This window comes from Mastacembelus armatus, chromosome 4, assembly GCF_900324485.2.
Source record: "Mastacembelus armatus chromosome 4, fMasArm1.2, whole genome shotgun sequence".
NCBI lineage: Eukaryota > Metazoa > Chordata > Actinopteri > Synbranchiformes > Mastacembelidae > Mastacembelus > Mastacembelus armatus.
This window is the reverse complement of record NC_046636.1, coordinates 22,421,878-22,438,798: the sequence shown is the minus strand read 5'-3', so window position 1 is coordinate 22,438,798 and position 16,921 is coordinate 22,421,878. Positions and strand designations below refer to the sequence as shown.

Sequence of the window (16,921 nt, the reverse complement as noted above, 5' to 3'; positions counted from 1 at the left end):
AATATACATGCAAATGATCACACACAGTGAGAAATACTGGCACAGACACACCCACAATATAACATTTCATAAAAAGTGATCCATACTTACCAAAAACAGTTTCTCCTCGGTTCAACTTGTCATTGTCTAGCATTGTTTATCCCCCTCACCATCACTCATTCCCTATCTCCCCACATCCATGTTTATAAGTCTCCAGGGACTCAAGTGTGCCTGTGAGAGGCTAGTTAAACAACGTGGCATGCTAATGGCCTGGGAATGATATGAATAGAGGGGGCGACTGGAAGGCAGCCATGGCTGAAGTCACACACACACACACACACACACACACACACACACACACACACACACACAGACACAGACACGAGCATTCTCATTATGCCTGCCCCTCACTCTATTTTGCATGCTCACTCTAACACATCTGCGTGCGATTAAATTTTGTTTAGGCTGCTCGTGTTACTCAAAGAAGAGAGCAGTATTGGATGAAATCCAGAATGAATGTGCCACCTCTATTGTCTGTACACCTTTTTACTTCTTGAGGTATACAAAATATTCCTGTGCATTATGTGGGCTCTGTCTGATTGGATCCTATAAATTAGGATTTATAGGCCTCCTTTCTATTCTCATAAAGATTATCAGTAATGGGAGCATTGGGAAAGACTGTGTGGCTTCTTTTGTTATTTGGGAATATATTGTGTGTCCCTTTCAGGAGTGTTTTAACTTATCCCACAGGTGGGAGAAAATCAATACAATTTACTGTTGTGCAATAAATTTTGCCCTGCTCAAAGCCCGACTTTAAACTCCTCTTTTTTTCGTCTTCAGGACCTGTCCTGCTTTGATGAGCTCTCCACAAACTCTCTGTTCTCCTCTCCGACTGACTCACTGTCGGAGTACGCTGATGTCCCTTCCTTCATCAGCACAGACAACTTGGACACAGTTCCTACCATCTGGGATGTCAACACTAGTACCACCACCACACCAGCACAGAGCCAGCTAGAGGTCAGCAGCCAGCACTCACACACACAAACACAGACACATTATCATAAGCACACACCAACACCTCACCTCACAACTATAATGTCACACAATCCTGTTTAAACGAAAACATGCATGTCGGTGGTGGTGGACACCAAGGAACAGCAAGCAGTTTGTCCTCTTTACTCTGCAAACATTAGTGCAGATCTGGCAGCTTTCACTCTCAGATGGTGGGCTTTTCATGATGGTTACACCACAGCTCTGTTGTGACACATGCTTCAGTGCAGTCTACAGTCAAAAATGACATTCCATGTCTGAAGATGGTATTTCTGCAAGTTATTGCAAAAGGGATTTAAGTTGGAGTATTATCTTCATAGAAACTACAAGTTCATTGTCATTTTGGATACCCTGATGCCTCAAATATTTTTTAACCAATGCACAAATTGGAATTTAATAACTGTGCAATAGTATTTTAGAACTTTGCACATTGATTTAAAAGAACAATAAATAAATAAATAAATAATAAATACTCACTGTGTGAGCCGGGCAAAGACCATCATTCTTTCAAACATTTATTCTTGGGCAGTCCATAGCATGCTCTACAGTTGTGAATCCTGACAACACAAACAAATATCGTCACAGACGCATGAAAAATAGATGACTCTGTGGAATACAGTTACAGCACAACACTGAAAACTATTTTGGTATTTGCTGTTCTGAGGTCCTAATGCATACAGTCTTCCCCAGATATTTCTCCAGTCATTTATTACTCTGAAGTACATTCAATTAATATAACCGCATGCATTTGAAATTGCAATCAGAGCACTTCAGCAGCCTTCGTGACATTGGCTCCATGACTGACCATTTTTGTAGCTGCTCAAAGAAACCATACAAAAATATCAAGACAGCTAAAATTTTAAAATACCTTTTTTTTTTTTTTTGCTCATTTTTCAAACCAGTTGATTTTGTTTGTCATACCACAAAATCGTATCTCTAAATTAGCTACTGCTACAGCACCCTCCCTACGTTAATTGAACTGTAGAATATCACGGTTTCCAAAACAGTGAACTGAGGAGAGCAGATTTGTTGGCAAGCATTCCACCATTCCTGCTTGCTTTCTTGTTGAGTCCATTTTGAATTGGATGGGTCCAGGGATATAGTTTTGATATGAGTCAGAGTACATTTATTTCTCCTGCCTCCTGAAAACCTTTTATGTTTTCCTTTTCATTCTGCCCTTATTTCATTTATTATGTTTCCCAGCCACATTCAGCTTTATCTGTCTTTTGCTGCTGTTGTTGCTGGCTTCTCACTCCCAGACAGCAAATTGCATTTTGTTGAGTACTGCTCCATCAAACATCCATGAAGTGCCCACACATTCCTTTATATGCATGTACTGTAAAGATAAAACACACACAGATTGATTATTCATGTTTTTTCTTTTATTTCTCTTTTCTTATACTTTTGACACTATGTTTATTTGAGTTTGTTTTTCTTCATTTTATGTTTTGTTGACAGCAGAATGGCACCAGCAGATTTCAGGGCTTGGCCAGTTTGGATGATATAACTGCTATTATCAGCACCTCAGCTTCAGGAGGATTTCAGGTAGTCACACTGACCCCTCCAATCTGATGTTAAGACAAGCCTGTTTATTGGCAGTTCTCAGGAATCCACAGATACCAGGTTGTGTTCTGTGTCTAATGTGTAGCTGTTATTACCCTGTGTGGCCACGATAAGATAAATCTTCAGCTACACAGAAACATAACATGCCACTACTCTTGAGAGGGAGGGTCACATAATAGCAGTGCATGAAGGTGAAATTACCTTTGCCTTCTGTGAAAAGTGTGATTTACCACAGATGAAGCATTGCTGCATACTGTATGCATTGGACATTCTGCAAATGGAAATTGCACAGAGAACAAACTGTAGGGCACACTCATCAATATTGAGCTGTCTGTCAAAATGGGCCCCTCGGCATTTCCATTTTTGTAAAGTATATGGAATATTCAAAATAAAGTCCAGATTCTAGTATAAGATCGCATGAGTCTCCTACAGAACTTTGTCCTTTCAAAATAAAAGCCTGTTTATAGCATTTTCTCAATATAAGGGCCCTAAAAGACCCCTCGCTACAGTTCATAGTTCTCGATTATTCCAACTGCGTCAGGCAATTCAAAACATACTTCAGCTGTTTAGCGGCCTGCAAGACAGTTTGCCACGAGATTTTTGCAGCAGTCAGCAATCCCAACGCAGTTTCTTCAGAAATTGCATCGTCTAGTTTCATATATTTTATTCCTTCAATGATTAATTAATTCCTCAATAAGGTGTCCAACAGGTGTTGTCCTAACATCTGCTTATCTACATCAAACTTTCAGCTAGTCACTTTCCTAACTCATCTTCTCCAAAGCTTAAACAAGAAATAAAACTCCCTATGCGGCTACTCCTATTGTTAATTATGCTGATGGATTTTTTTGGTGTTTCCAGCCTCAGAGAACTCAGATACCACCAGAGGAGGAAGAGGATGCTGAGGAAGAGGAGACAGAGGAACTGGGACATGTAGACACATATGCTGAGTACAGACCCTCTAAATGTAGGCCACTGGATTGAACATCCAGTTATTTATACATTATTACCACAGCTACATTTTTCTTTGTAATATGACATGGCACTCCTGCAGTTTGCTGTTAACTTCCCTCTCTTTAAAATGCTTCTGTTTTTTTCCCCTCTTCTCAGCCACGATAGGAATTGCTCATCCTGACATAGTGGTGGAGACCAACACGCTATCCAGTGTCCCACCTCCTGACATCACATACACTCTGTCTATCGCTGAGTCGACTATCAACAGTGGCTTGCTGTCCGCTCTGCAGCTGGAGGCCATCATCTATGCCTGTCAGGTATATACACTGGCACCCAATACCTAATAATAGCAAATTAAGCCCTTACCCTTGATTTATTAAAAAAAATCAAATAATTTTAAAATTAAGAATGCTTAGTTTTGATTGTGTAGGCATCTTTGTTCAGCCTTTTGCTTTTCATACACCCTTAGCAACACGAGGTGATCCTGCAGAACAAGCACAGGGCAGGCTTCCTGATAGGTGATGGGGCAGGCGTTGGAAAGGGACGAACTGTGGCTGGAATCATCCTGGAGAACTACCTTAAGGGAAGGAAGAAGGCACTATGGTAATAGAGATTTTCTACTCTGGTAAACCAGTTTGAAAAACTAAACAACAACCCTTTTCATTGGCTTACTCTTATTGATTGATATGATTGCATTTTGGATTCACTTGTATAGGCATGTAGGACCGAATTTATGCAGGAGAAAGTTACTCACTTTCCTGTTGCTGTCCTCAGGTTCAGCATATCCAATGACCTGAAATTCGATGCAGAGAGAGATCTCAAAGACATAGATGCAGCGAATATTCCTGTGCATGCCTTAAACAAGGTAAGTGCAAGTGGAATTTGTGTGATAACCTAGACACCGTTCAAATTGTGCGTAAGAGCAATTCTGTAATTTTTATGGTTACTTCACAAACAAAATTCTACACTTTTAAATGTTTGACTTGTTTTTATAGATTAAGTATGGCGACACAGCTACCTCAGAAGGAGTCCTGTTTGCAACTTACTCTGCTCTTATCGGAGAGAGCCAGGCAGGAGGGCAGCACCGGACCAGAATTAAACAGATTCTAGATTGGTGCAAGCCAGACTTTGATGGAGTTGTATCCTTTTGTTTTAACGGCCTTGCATCTAGCACTTGCCTAATACAGGTGGTATTACATGTCACTGTTTGCCCTTGACCTTTCACCAATTCAGATTATTTTTGATGAATGCCACAAAGCCAAGAATGCCACGTCTACAAAGATGGGAAAGGCAGTGCTTGACCTGCAAAACAAGCTGCCACAGGCCAGAGTGGTGTATGCCAGTGCCACAGGTAGGCTGACACACAAATGAACACACATTCAGACAAACATTGGACTACAGCTGAGGATTTCCAAGTATATATTATACACATATCATATATCATATAACATACATCATCATATCATCTCAACTCCAGGTGCCTCTGAGCCAAAGAACATGATCTATATGAGCCGCCTGGGAATCTGGGGTGAGGGTACGCCCTTCAGAACCTTTGATGACTTCCTGCATGCCATTGAGAAGAGGTTTGTAGTTATTACCCTTATTAGTCCCACAATGGGGAATTTGCGTTACCACCCAGACACACAGCAGTGAACACACACACCGTGAACACACACCCGGAGCAGTGGGTAGCCATTGCTGTGGCGCCCGGGGAGCACTTGTCTAATACACCAATGCAGTAGTGAGATATGTTGCAATAATTCAGCCTAAAGGATTATGTTTTTTGAGAGCCTTTTAATCAGGTGGATGCATATCTTCAAATCATTGCACTTACTGTAACATTCGTTGAGATCAGGTTGTGGTAGATGAATAAAGAAACGCTGTCTGGCCAGTCTCTGTTGGCTTTAATGGATGTATTTATTCTGGGCCCAGGAAACACACTCCACATGAGAAACATCATAGAATCTGCGTAATCGTTTCTTCTCTTCCCATCATATACAAACATCAGTGAGGATGGGGTCATAGTCGGCCTCTTCCCTGAATAACAAATTCCAGTAAGAACAGTTTACAATAAACATTTCTCAGACAGTGAGACGCTACAAGCTTCATGACTGGACAGTCCGGCGTCAAAGGTCACAGGAGCACTTTTGCGTTATTACAGAAGCCAATATAACAGTGATTCAGCAATTTCACATTTGGATTTCTGTAAATTGTACCAACACAATTATGGCTTGTTGACCTGTGATTCAATTATGATTCGTTTATATGCTGTTTGTATACAGAGGTGTTGGTGCCATGGAAATTGTTGCCATGGATATGAAAGTGAGTGGGATGTACATTGCCAGGCAGCTGAGCTTCTCAGGGGTATCATTCCGCATTGAAGAGATTGGACTGGACAATGACTTCAAACTGGTCTATAACAAGGCTGCCAAACTGGTGAGCATCAAACAGATAAGATTAGCTGCTAATGTTGTGTGTTTATGCATGTTCTCCCTGTGCTTGTGTGGGTTTTCTCCAGGTACTCTGGTTTCCTCCAAAAACATGTATGTCAGGTTGATTGGTGACTCTAAATTGCCCATAGGAGTGAGTGTGAGTGTGTGTGGTTGTTTGTCTCTATGTGGCCCTGTGATGGACTAGTGACCTGTCCAGGGTGTACCCCTGCCTTTCACCCAAAGAGAGCTGGGATAGGCTCCAGCAGATCCCTGTGGCCCTGGTTAAGGAATAAGCGGGTATAGAATATGGATGGATGGATGGATGTTGTGGTTTAAAATGTGTGAGATTAAAACACTACACTTTAAACTGATGGTTAACGTCTGGAATCTGTGTCCAGTGGGCTGAGGCATTGCAAGTGTTCATGCGTGCAGCTGATGAACTGGGCCTGGTCAGCAGGAAGTCTCTGTGGGGGCAGTTCTGGTCATCTCACCAGCGCTTCTTCAAATACCTCTGTATTGCTGCCAAGGTCCGCTGCCTGGTAGAGCTTGCCCAAAAAGAACTGGAGGCTGGAAAGGTCAGCACAACACACTTTTAAAAGTGGAGTGACTGTGTATAGCAGAAGACTAGAAATGATCTTTTTTCTTTATCTATTAGCATAAACCGTTTTGCAGTTCACTTAAGTACATTGTAGTTGTAAATCGATTCCAAAAAATTATAATATTTGCCATCATGGTCTCAGGAATGGATCCTCTGTTACACTGCCTTCAGATAATGCAGTGAACCTGTGGTTCTTAATGTTTGTTCTTTGCCTCCCCAGTGCATTGTTATAGGCTTGCAGTCTACTGGAGAGTCCCGCACCAGAGAAGTTCTGGATGAGAATGATGGGCATCTTGACAGATTTGTTTCTGCAGCAGAGTGAGTGCAATGGAAATACTTTGCTTGTTTCTCTGTCAGCAGGTTTATTTGAAAGGATTTCTACACATTGACAAAATGCCTTAACTTGGTAGCAGGCTGTACTGTACCTTCACCACATACTTTCTATAAAATGAAGTAAAATGCTATTCAGTCCATGTCATTTACACTGTCACCGTCACTGTCACAGGCATTTTAAATTATTATGAGCCATTTCAGGGTGTACCCCTGCCTTTCACCCAAAGAGAGCTGGGATAGGATCCAGCAGATCTCCGTGATCCTAATTAGGAATAAGCGGGTATGGATGGATGGATGGATGGATGGATGGATGGATGGATGGATGGATGGATGGATGGATGGATGAGCTATTTCATAAACAGAAAAACAAGAAGGGGAAGGTATAAGTGTTGAGTGCACTGAGCTTGTTTGACCCAAAAACCCTCAGCGCAAATATGCCTGAATGTCTGAATATGTTAGGTCACACATCACATGTTCATCTGCCTGTCAACACCGGACAGCTAATGACACCATATCACACACTCTAAAACTGCCATGACTACCCAGTGTTCTCCCTATAAATCTGCTTTCAAAATAAGTTTTTTTTCTTTATCTCCACTTCCTCCTTGCTCTAGGGGAGTATTCCAGTCTCTTGTAACAAAGCATTTTCCTTCGGAGAAACAAAGGAGTGAGAAGGCTCCAGGGAATAAGCGCAAACGTAAGTCAAGAGGATGCATTTATCACACCACGCCAGCATGTGTACCCTTGAATTGTGTTAGAACAATTTCTATATTATGTTTTAAGTGGAACTGTAAGTGGTCAGTAATCAGCTGACATGTCAGACTAAATTTATCAGCCATGTGGTTGTGTACCATGTGCTTCCCTTGATTCAGAATAAAATGCTGTTTTTCCACTTCTTAAATTAATACCATATTTTGATTTTAATAAGGGAAACCTAAAGGTCGGCAGCCCAAGGTACCCAAGCACACAGTGGACAGCGGCGGTGTGATCAATATCACTGATGACAGCAGTAGTGACTCTGACGGCATGGACACAGACTCCAACTCCTCACCAGACTCAATGCAAGACAATGACGATGTCATCTTTGTCAACCACACTAGCTGCCAGACAGGTAGGGAGGAGACTTTTTTCCTTCAGTTTGTGTTGTGGCAATGACTGTGAAGATCCACTTAAGGAAGACATTTCATCCTTTTCAGAAGTGGCTTGATCAAACAGATGTATGGCTATTCAGCACTTTTCACTCAGTAGCTTACACTTTAGCCCATTGTTATTTTTGTGACTCCAGCTTGTCAGCATTACGTAGCTAATGCCTCCTCTGCTTTGTGTCCACAGCAAGGATAGAGGAGATGAAGCAGGGCCTTCTCAACAAGATATCTGACCTTGGAAGAGAACTACCTCTCAATACCTTGGACGAGCTCATTGATAAGTTTGGGGGACCAGATAAAGTCTCAGAGGTACGAGTCTCGCACACTCAGCTAGAAACTCTCCAACCAGTGGCATTGACATGTTCTTCAGTTCTCACCACTGATTGCATTTTTTAGGACAGATAAATAATGTTATTTTTTTGGGTGTGCAGATGACTGGTCGAAAGGGACGTGTGATTCGGCGTCCTGACGGCAGCGTCCGCTATGAGTCACGGGCTGAGCAAGGTCTTACCATTGACCACATCAATATCAAGGAGAAAGACCGATTCATGAGTGGAGAGAAGGTCGTATAGATTAAATTTATATATTGATATAAAAAATAAATGATGTGAATGGCTGAAACTTCTCAAAGAAATGTATGGCTTATAAATATTGTTCATTAAGATCTCTACCAATAATCCAAACCTCCCCTATTTTCTGCAGTTGGTGGCTATCATCTCAGAGGCTGCCAGCTCTGGGATTTCCCTGCAGGCAGACAAGCGAGTGAAAAACCAGAGGCGCAGGGTCCACATGACCCTGGAGCTGCCTTGGAGTGCAGACAGGGCTATTCAGCAATTTGGTGAGTCAGGAAATGTCATCTTACAATGAGCCCTTCATTGGTAAAGCAAAATGAATGCTTGAGAATATAATAATAAAAAAAAAGATAGATTGATTTCTAATTAAAATGAGCCATTACAGCTGTTACAGAAGAGGGAGTCATCAGAGAAATTACTCATTAATTACAACTAATCTCAAGGTGATTTTTCATCAATGGCAACCTTTTTTATCAGTAAGTACTGTTTTTCTGCTGCACTTTATGATGTAATATGCTGAAAGAAGGGACTGGCTTCTGCATTATATTTCTGAAACAGGCAGCAGGTTTGGGGTTAAAGGGTATTACACATGTTGAGAGAGAAATCTGTAGAGTGGGACTTTCTAGTCTAAGATCAAAAGAGTGTCACTATAAGAAGCCCTGCCCAGTTTTATCTCTCATTCTCATGTTTAGGTCAAGGATTACCAAATTAGGACAAATGCTGTCTTGACTGACTGAATCATTTGCAGTAACACATGCAGTGTGGTTTAAATATCTAACCTTTCATGTAGAAAACAGTTGCAGTTGTTCATTTGGGTATTAAACTGCAGGGAACAAGGATTTATTAAAATACATTCTATATCTTCAGTCCCCCATTCCCCCCCAAACACACACACACACTCATCACCATCAGCAGATGCAACAATTACCGCTTAAGTAGTTTTTTTTTCCCATCAACAGCCTTTCTGCTTTGTGTGAAAGTCATAGCTTAGTTCTTGTTTGGCAGGTTAATGTTCACACACATGTGTACATGTACAGATACACCCACAGCGATTGTTACTTCCTCATATCAGAGATTTCTATGGAAGTTAAAAGGACTTCCAAAAAAAACCTGAATAACACTTTGTTCAGGCAGAGGATATTTTTACAATATAAAGATTCAATTGATGTAATAGATCAGATTATGTCACCAAGAATATCCTCTTCTTGCTTGTCCTTTTCCTCATATGTATCTATTCTGGGTGCAGCATGAGTTAAGATGAGTAACTTGATTTTGTTAAAGTGTCCTCTTTGTGTCAGGGTGGTGCTGCCAATAAGGTCTGTTGAAACCAGAGCTGGTACACACAAAGTAACATCAAGATTAGTTCACAAAATCTACTCCTAGTGGGTCTTTTCAAACTTTAGAAATGAATTACCATGTTTGTTATTTTCATTCTTTTTATTCCTGTTTACGGACTAACAGTTATAGGCATGTGAGACAACATCACAAACATGGCTTTGGCTGTTCATCATTGTGAAGTTATGTGTCTGCTTTAAGAATTTAAAAAAGTACACTGAAAAATAGTATCAGGCTGTAATTCTCATCATCATTTTAATGTTTTAGTTGTGCAGATTGTGTCATATTGACGTTTTGTTTTTTTGTTTTTGTTTTTTTTTTCCAGGTCGCACTCATCGGTCTAACCAGGTGACAGCCCCAGAGTACATCTTCCTCATCTCCGAGTTGGCTGGGGAGAGACGTTTTGCCTCCATTGTGGCTAAAAGACTAGAGAGCCTGGTAAATATCATAATCTTATACACTAGATGTAGATGTGTGTGAGCATTATATTTGTTTTTCTAACTTTGCATGACTTTTTGTCCCACATTTCCTTTGTTTTTCATTTTAACTGAGTTAAATATATCTCACGGGTAAATAACCCATTTCATCTTGTATAATGAGAATTATTCCACTGTAAACAAAAAGGATCTTTGTTTTGTGTTTACTGATTATTATGTTCGGGGTTGCCATCGACTGCTATTTGCTGCTTCACCCTCCCTTCGCCCTCTGTCCCTCCTCTTTGCTGGGATATTCCCTACTCTAATGGCTTTGCCGCAGAGACTTTTTCTATGGCACAACTCTTTTCCTCAAACAGTAAAAGATTCTGGGTTTTTTTCCATTCTCCAGCCTAATAACGGAAAACTGAATAAGCAGAAAAAGTTTATCCAGTTTGTCTGGATCATTTATTAGTCTATGGACATTTTCCACAATTATCAATGCATTTCAGCGCTCAAAGTCATTTATTTGCATAGTGACACAGCATGACAGTCCTTATGGGAAAAGGGCAAGGGGATGGTGGTTCCAGGAAGTCATTCCTGTGTTTGCCAGCTGAGTTCGGTAAAAATGTATCTAGAATAGGTCATGTCTCATCTGCTTGCCTCCCCAAACCTGATACAGCATAAATGCACACACAATCCACAGCTGAGTTTTAGAACTGGCTGAATCCAGATCGGCAGTGAAATCATATTTGGCTAAGCCATCCCTTTGTTTTGGTATCTCAAGGCATTTCTGTGTGTGGGCAGAGTCATCAGATGGCTACAAAGTTGGACTGCAGTTGGCTTTGTGTCCTCTAAATTTTCCTTCACATTTCATTTAAATTTGTAAAAGTATAGAAACATCAAACACAGTCTGAGATCACTGATATACTGAGCATTACATTTAAAGTATAGTAATGCAATTGGTATACAGAGAGTTTGTAAATATATTTGCCAAATGGAGTTTTACTGTCGGTTGAAGTGTGAATTTGCAACATTTCCTTAAATCTACTCATGGAATGAAAACTTTTCTTTAAACAGAAAACACATTTGATGGCTTCACCTCATGCTTTAAAAAGTTGCGATGGATTCTTTTCAAACTTTTTTGGATCTTTTATATCTCCTTGATTGGGGAAAAAGTCAGGCCTAAGTTGTTGAAGGGCTGGTTTAAGTGTTCACAGCTAAAATGGGACATGAAAAATATTCAAATTAATTAGTGCAATTTTAAATTATTTGTCACTCTATAATTATGTTTAGTGACTTGCTGATTGATAAGAGCTCAATTTTTTGTCCCACTGATAACAATTTTATAATACCTGTGCAGTAACCAGATACAGTTAGTCCTTTCATTACCGAACCCCAAGCAATGAAGTCAGACTGGATAGATGAAGAGATCCATACAGATCAAAAGCAAATGTGCATTTATCCTATGTTACTGGGTCCATCTGTATTATTGTGATCACCCAGTAGACTGTCAGCCCAGTAATCCGACTACAACTAATAACAACATTACACTGTTGCTAATCCGCATTGCAGGGTGCCTTAACCCATGGAGACAGAAGAGCCACTGAATCCAGGGACCTGAGCAAGTACAACTTTGAGAACAAGGTAAGCAAGTTTTTGAAAATAATATTCAGACCTTTAATGTGCCATAATGCTTTTTAATTGAATTTAATTTCCCCACTAAGTGCGTCTTATGTTAAAGTGTCTCGCTTTCAGCAGTATACAGCATCTGGTGTGTTAACTGTGTAAATTGATGAATGAGCCTTCTGAGAGAAATTGTACATATTGCATTTCCCTGTTCTTGCAGTATGGTACCAAGGCACTAGATAAGATCACCAAAGCAATCCTTGGCCACATAGAGAACAAAGTGCCCCCTCCTAAAGGCTACCCAGGGGGTGACGCCATCTTCTTCAGAGGTGTGTGTGAGCTTTGGTTGACCTATCAGTATGTGTCTGCATCATCTGCCAACACTATCACCAGCACAATGTTTAGTGTGAAGGATCAGTGAAGCAACTCTTTTTCTTCATTTTAGACATGAAACATGGAATGATGGATGTAGGCATCTTTTGTAAGGAGTCTCGCTTTGGGATCAGTACAGAAAAAGGTAAAGCACTCAGGAGTAATGAGGCAGCTGTGTTTTCTTTGTTCATCCGTCAAAACTAGTTGTATGAAATGTTGTTTTATGTTTTTATCTCAGACTGCAGCATCACCAAATTCCTTAATCGCATCCTGGGCCTGGAGGTTCACAAGCAGAACTATCTCTTCCAATACTTCACTGATAACTTTGACTACCTAATCGAGAAGGACAAGAAGGAGGGCAAATATGACATGGGAATCCTAGGTACAAGGCACAATCTAAATTGTAAATTTTAATGGTAGCCATGACAACAGAAAACTAAAAACACAGGAATGCGTTGTGTTAACAAACGGATAGCTCCAGTTATGTCAGTAATATAAGAACACAGACAGTAGTTTCTTCATTGTATCTGTCAGCATACCTTGAATTGAACTGTGACTGAGCTTCAAGGAGTTGATTTTTTTTTTTTTTTTTTTTTTTTGAAAGAGGGTTTCTAGTCTAATTATTTTGGTCCACTTCTTCTTTTGTGTCTGACAGACCTTGCCCCAGGTAACGATGAGATCTATGAGGAGAAACAGGAAACATTCATGACAGCTGGAAATCCTCAGGATGGACAGGTTGTTCTCTATAAGGTAGGCTACACATAACCTCAGCTCAGGTGTAGTGTTGTGTGTATGAGCCACGATGTTGAATATTGCAGCCTCAGAAAGGTCAGTGAGCACAGGCATATTTACAGTCACAGTAAGACGTTACCCTCTTTGAATGAGCACTGCTTTGCTGTGCCTGCCAAAACCTGAATATTAAAAACTAGAATAAATTCTATGAATATACATGGAGCCCAAAAAATGCAAATCTTGTGCTCTTTCTTTCAAATTAATTTCAGAATCTCCCAATATACCAAAACACTGAAAAGGTCACGTTAAACCAGAGCTAAGCCAGCTTCATTGAATACCATAAGAAATACTAGTGAAATATTTATGAGTAAATTCATTAAGAAGGTTTGTTCTGTGCACAGTTTTTGCATACAAAGAGACCTGGTACAACAGTGAGATTTGGTTCACTATGTGTAATTCAAGCAGCTAGGAGCTTAGATGGATGCCACTCTATTAGCTGTAAGACTGTGATGATGAATGCTGAGCCTCAGGGTGAGGAGCCTATAGATACATGTATGAAGTGGGAACAGGATAATTCCCGGTATATTCAGCTTTAAACTGTCAGCTGCAGGCGAACCTACATTTGACATTTCAAAGTTGGCCACAGAATGCTGTACAACTAGCATCAATTTAGCAAGTATGAAGAGGGAGAGAGTTGGCCATATGTCTAAATGTGCCAAATGAGTTTTACATAAAATAATGTTTTGTATTAGGCTGTTGCTCACTCTATCACTCCTGGATTTCTATGCAGAAATGTTTGTGGTTGTTTGGCTCACCCATCACCTTTAGTCTCTGATCTTTTTGCCCCTGTAGATCAGCGTGGACAGAGGTATGCCCTGGGATGAGGCGTACAACAGATCATTGAAGCTCAGCGGTCCTAACGAGGGATTCTACCTGTCCCAGAAGGTAAGTCCATGTTATAGTAAACAAACTAAACTTATTATTTAACCCAGACCTTGCGGAATACCACTGTAATGGGACAATGGATGAGAGGCTTTCTTTAAAAAATACAACTGTCTGTGTCACCTCTCCACAGCTGCGAGGTAACCACCCATGTGTGCTGCTGGCTGAGCAAGGAAGAGGCAAGAACTTCATTGTCTACAAGCCCAACATCGGCAAGCAGACCCACCCCGAGAGCCTGGAAAACCTTCATCAGCGCTACCGGAAGGTAAAGCCTCATTAGTCTATTGATGAACCATTTAATATTGCTGTCTACATTCTACAGAAAATCTCTATTTTTTTTTAATAAACGTTTTTCCTCATTACGGATATGGTTTGACAGAAGACCAGGAGTGATGGATCATTCCTATTAAAATGATCTGATTTGCAGTTGCTGTTCAGATTATGTGGCATATAGTGTCTGCTGCCCCCATGTGTCTATGAGAGAGTAGTGAACCAAGCAATGTTAAAGCCTTTCTAGCTGAACATTATAAACCAATGGCTAAAAGTTTTAGGACACCTCCATTTTTACAGTTTTAATGTCTCAGTGTAGGCCTACTCTGAAATTAAACCACAGAACAAAACAATTGGTCATAAACAATTATAGAATCATTTTGCAAACACAGTTGTGCTGATAACTTTACATACCCCTGGCACATTTTGAGAAATACTGGCCATTTTTTTTGCAAAAATATAACATGTCGAACCTGTTTTTTTTAAATTATAATGACAACTTTAATTAGACACTGACACTTTCCTTTCCTTATAAAGAAAAGTGTTTTGCATGATCAGTTATAGCTATTATTTTTTATGTATTTCTCAAATTGTGTAAGGCAATTTATGAATACAACCGTATAATTTAAAGAATATTATTATATACCAAATATTATCCAGAAGGTTCTTCCCAGCACTGTTGTAAAAGTTCCCACAAATGTGTTGAAGTTGTAGGTTGCTTTGCTTTCACCCTTCTGTCCAATTCATCCCAAACCAGCTCAATGGGGTTTAAGTCTGGAGACTGTGCTGTTGTGGCTTTGGTTCTGTTAGACCTCTTCCTGTCAGTTTCCTCCAGTTTCCAAGTGCCTTTTGATGGTGTAGGAAACTGGACTCACTGACGCCTTGGCTTTCTTTGCAATTTCTCTAAAGGAACAACCTATCTCTCCTGCTTGTTAATTGCCTTTTGCTTGCCATTATGAGAGCAATATATTAGCTACTGCAGAACAATACTGTTTGAATATTGCTTAAGAGGGTCTATTAACAGCCTGTTCCAACGCCGCTTACCACTTACTGTACCTTTGTACAATTTCAGATTATTCACTGGACTTTAATTGCCTAAATTTGAATAAAAACTGGAAAAATTGGGATGTCTAAAACTTGATTAATACTGTATTAAAGTATGAGTGCAGTATTTTCTGGCCTATAAGTCACACCAGAGCGTAAGTCGCTTTTAGCAAAAACAGCCTTGTTAAACAGAAAAAAGTCGGTCTATAAGTCACATTTCTAATTATACTAATTATAGTCTAAATTTGCCTATGAAGAACGTAGGCTAGACATAACAAGCAGAAGTGCATTATGAAATTCATTCATCAGCGTCAAATAACGTTAAACAACTGCATCAACATAAGGGTGGGGGCCAATGAAACAGCGTGTCCTCCTCCTCAGATCCTGGGTTGCCTGCATGCCAACACTCACTCCAAACTAATTTCAGCTGCAGACTTTATTACCTGCAGCGTGAAGTCTGCAGTATAGTATAGGAGCTGTAGTTTAGCGTGAACATTAACATTTTTACTTTTTCTGCAGTATAATATTATCTTCATTTAAGTCAAGAGTTCCATGTAAAACTAGTAACTACTTGACAAAATTACTGTAAATATTCACATATAAGTCGCTTTGCTGTATAAGTCACAGGACAAGCCAGAGGAGTAAAATAAATGCAACTTATAGTCTGGAAAATACGGTATATGTCAGTGGGATGATGAAGGTCTTTTACATTCATGTTTATCAAAGCCATAAGCTGCTTCCTCTCCCCACAGAGTGACGGTTAATCTTGTCAGTATAAAGCTACAGGATAACACAAGTGGAAGATAGCTTTCTCTTTCTGTTTTGGCCCAGATATCATTTCCCAAATTGTGATTGAGTTCTGATTTTGGTATTGCGTGTTTCTCTATTACAGGTAACTGCAGAGGAATCCAGAGACATCTGGGAGAATCAGTTCACCTTCTCCTTCAAGAAGTGTAGTCACGCCAACTGGTAAGCAGGAATTCACAACATCCCTTGGGTTAATGGCTCACTACATTCAAACAGGCTGGTTCTATTGGGATTCAGTCAGGGTGATTTTTGGGTTTAGATGACATGTCCAAGGATTTGCAGATCACCTGTGAATTATTCATGAAGTTATGATCTACAAAGGTCACATGCATCCTTGTCACCAGTTGACCAATGAACTGTGCTATTATGGATCAGTCAGTCCTTTAATTCGGTATACAGTGTTCCTTAAGGACAGATTCTCATAGAAATACAGTCTCTTTGTGTGCATGGATAAAAATGTGTTGTATTCTCTGTCCTTTCACCAGGAATGGGAAGTGTAAGAAAATAGAGGAAGGCCAGGAATGTCTGCAGGGCATGCGCCTTCGCCAGTACCACATGTTATGTGGTGCTCTGTTGCGTGTATGGAAGCGTGTATCCGACGTGGTGGCTGACATCACCAGCTCCAGCATCCTACAGATTGTCCGCCTTAAAACCAAGCAACATAACAAACAAGTCGGTCAGTACACTACCCAATGAGTTAGTCCTTTCCCAATATGGGGAAATGAAATAGGTCTGTTTCCTTATTTGTTTCCTG

The 16,921-nt window shown here is 40.3% G+C and overlaps 1 protein-coding gene across 6 annotated transcripts in view; it reads left to right on the top strand.

The window, feature by feature from the left end:
- sbno2b (strawberry notch homolog 2b) overlaps nt 1–16,921 on the top strand; it is a 59,272-nt gene that overhangs the window by 37,814 nt on the left and 4,537 nt on the right. For 4 of the 6 annotated variants that reach the window (XM_026304558.1, XM_026304561.1, XM_026304564.2 and 1 more), the window contains 27 exons: nt 820–996; nt 2,488–2,574; nt 3,451–3,556; nt 3,700–3,860; nt 4,013–4,146; nt 4,318–4,408; nt 4,539–4,682; nt 4,777–4,894; nt 5,021–5,126; nt 5,826–5,979; nt 6,374–6,550; nt 6,794–6,891; nt 7,521–7,603; nt 7,835–8,017; nt 8,239–8,360; nt 8,483–8,614; nt 8,754–8,889; nt 10,284–10,396; nt 11,947–12,018; nt 12,221–12,329; nt 12,446–12,517; nt 12,611–12,754; nt 13,028–13,122; nt 13,957–14,049; nt 14,180–14,311; nt 16,253–16,329; nt 16,653–16,843. In XM_026304558.1, the coding sequence (XP_026160343.1) occupies nt 820–996; nt 2,488–2,574; nt 3,451–3,556; nt 3,700–3,860; nt 4,013–4,146; nt 4,318–4,408; nt 4,539–4,682; nt 4,777–4,894; nt 5,021–5,126; nt 5,826–5,979; nt 6,374–6,550; nt 6,794–6,891; nt 7,521–7,603; nt 7,835–8,017; nt 8,239–8,360; nt 8,483–8,614; nt 8,754–8,889; nt 10,284–10,396; nt 11,947–12,018; nt 12,221–12,329; nt 12,446–12,517; nt 12,611–12,754; nt 13,028–13,122; nt 13,957–14,049; nt 14,180–14,311; nt 16,253–16,329; nt 16,653–16,843 (3,307 nt within the window). The remainder of the gene's footprint in view (nt 1–819; nt 997–2,487; nt 2,575–3,450; nt 3,557–3,699; nt 3,861–4,012; nt 4,147–4,317; nt 4,409–4,538; nt 4,683–4,776; nt 4,895–5,020; nt 5,127–5,825; nt 5,980–6,373; nt 6,551–6,793; nt 6,892–7,520; nt 7,604–7,834; nt 8,018–8,238; nt 8,361–8,482; nt 8,615–8,753; nt 8,890–10,283; nt 10,397–11,946; nt 12,019–12,220; nt 12,330–12,445; nt 12,518–12,610; nt 12,755–13,027; nt 13,123–13,956; nt 14,050–14,179; nt 14,312–16,252; nt 16,330–16,652; nt 16,844–16,921) is intronic. The other 2 variants (XM_026304559.2, XM_026304560.2) reach the window with 2 other exon arrangements.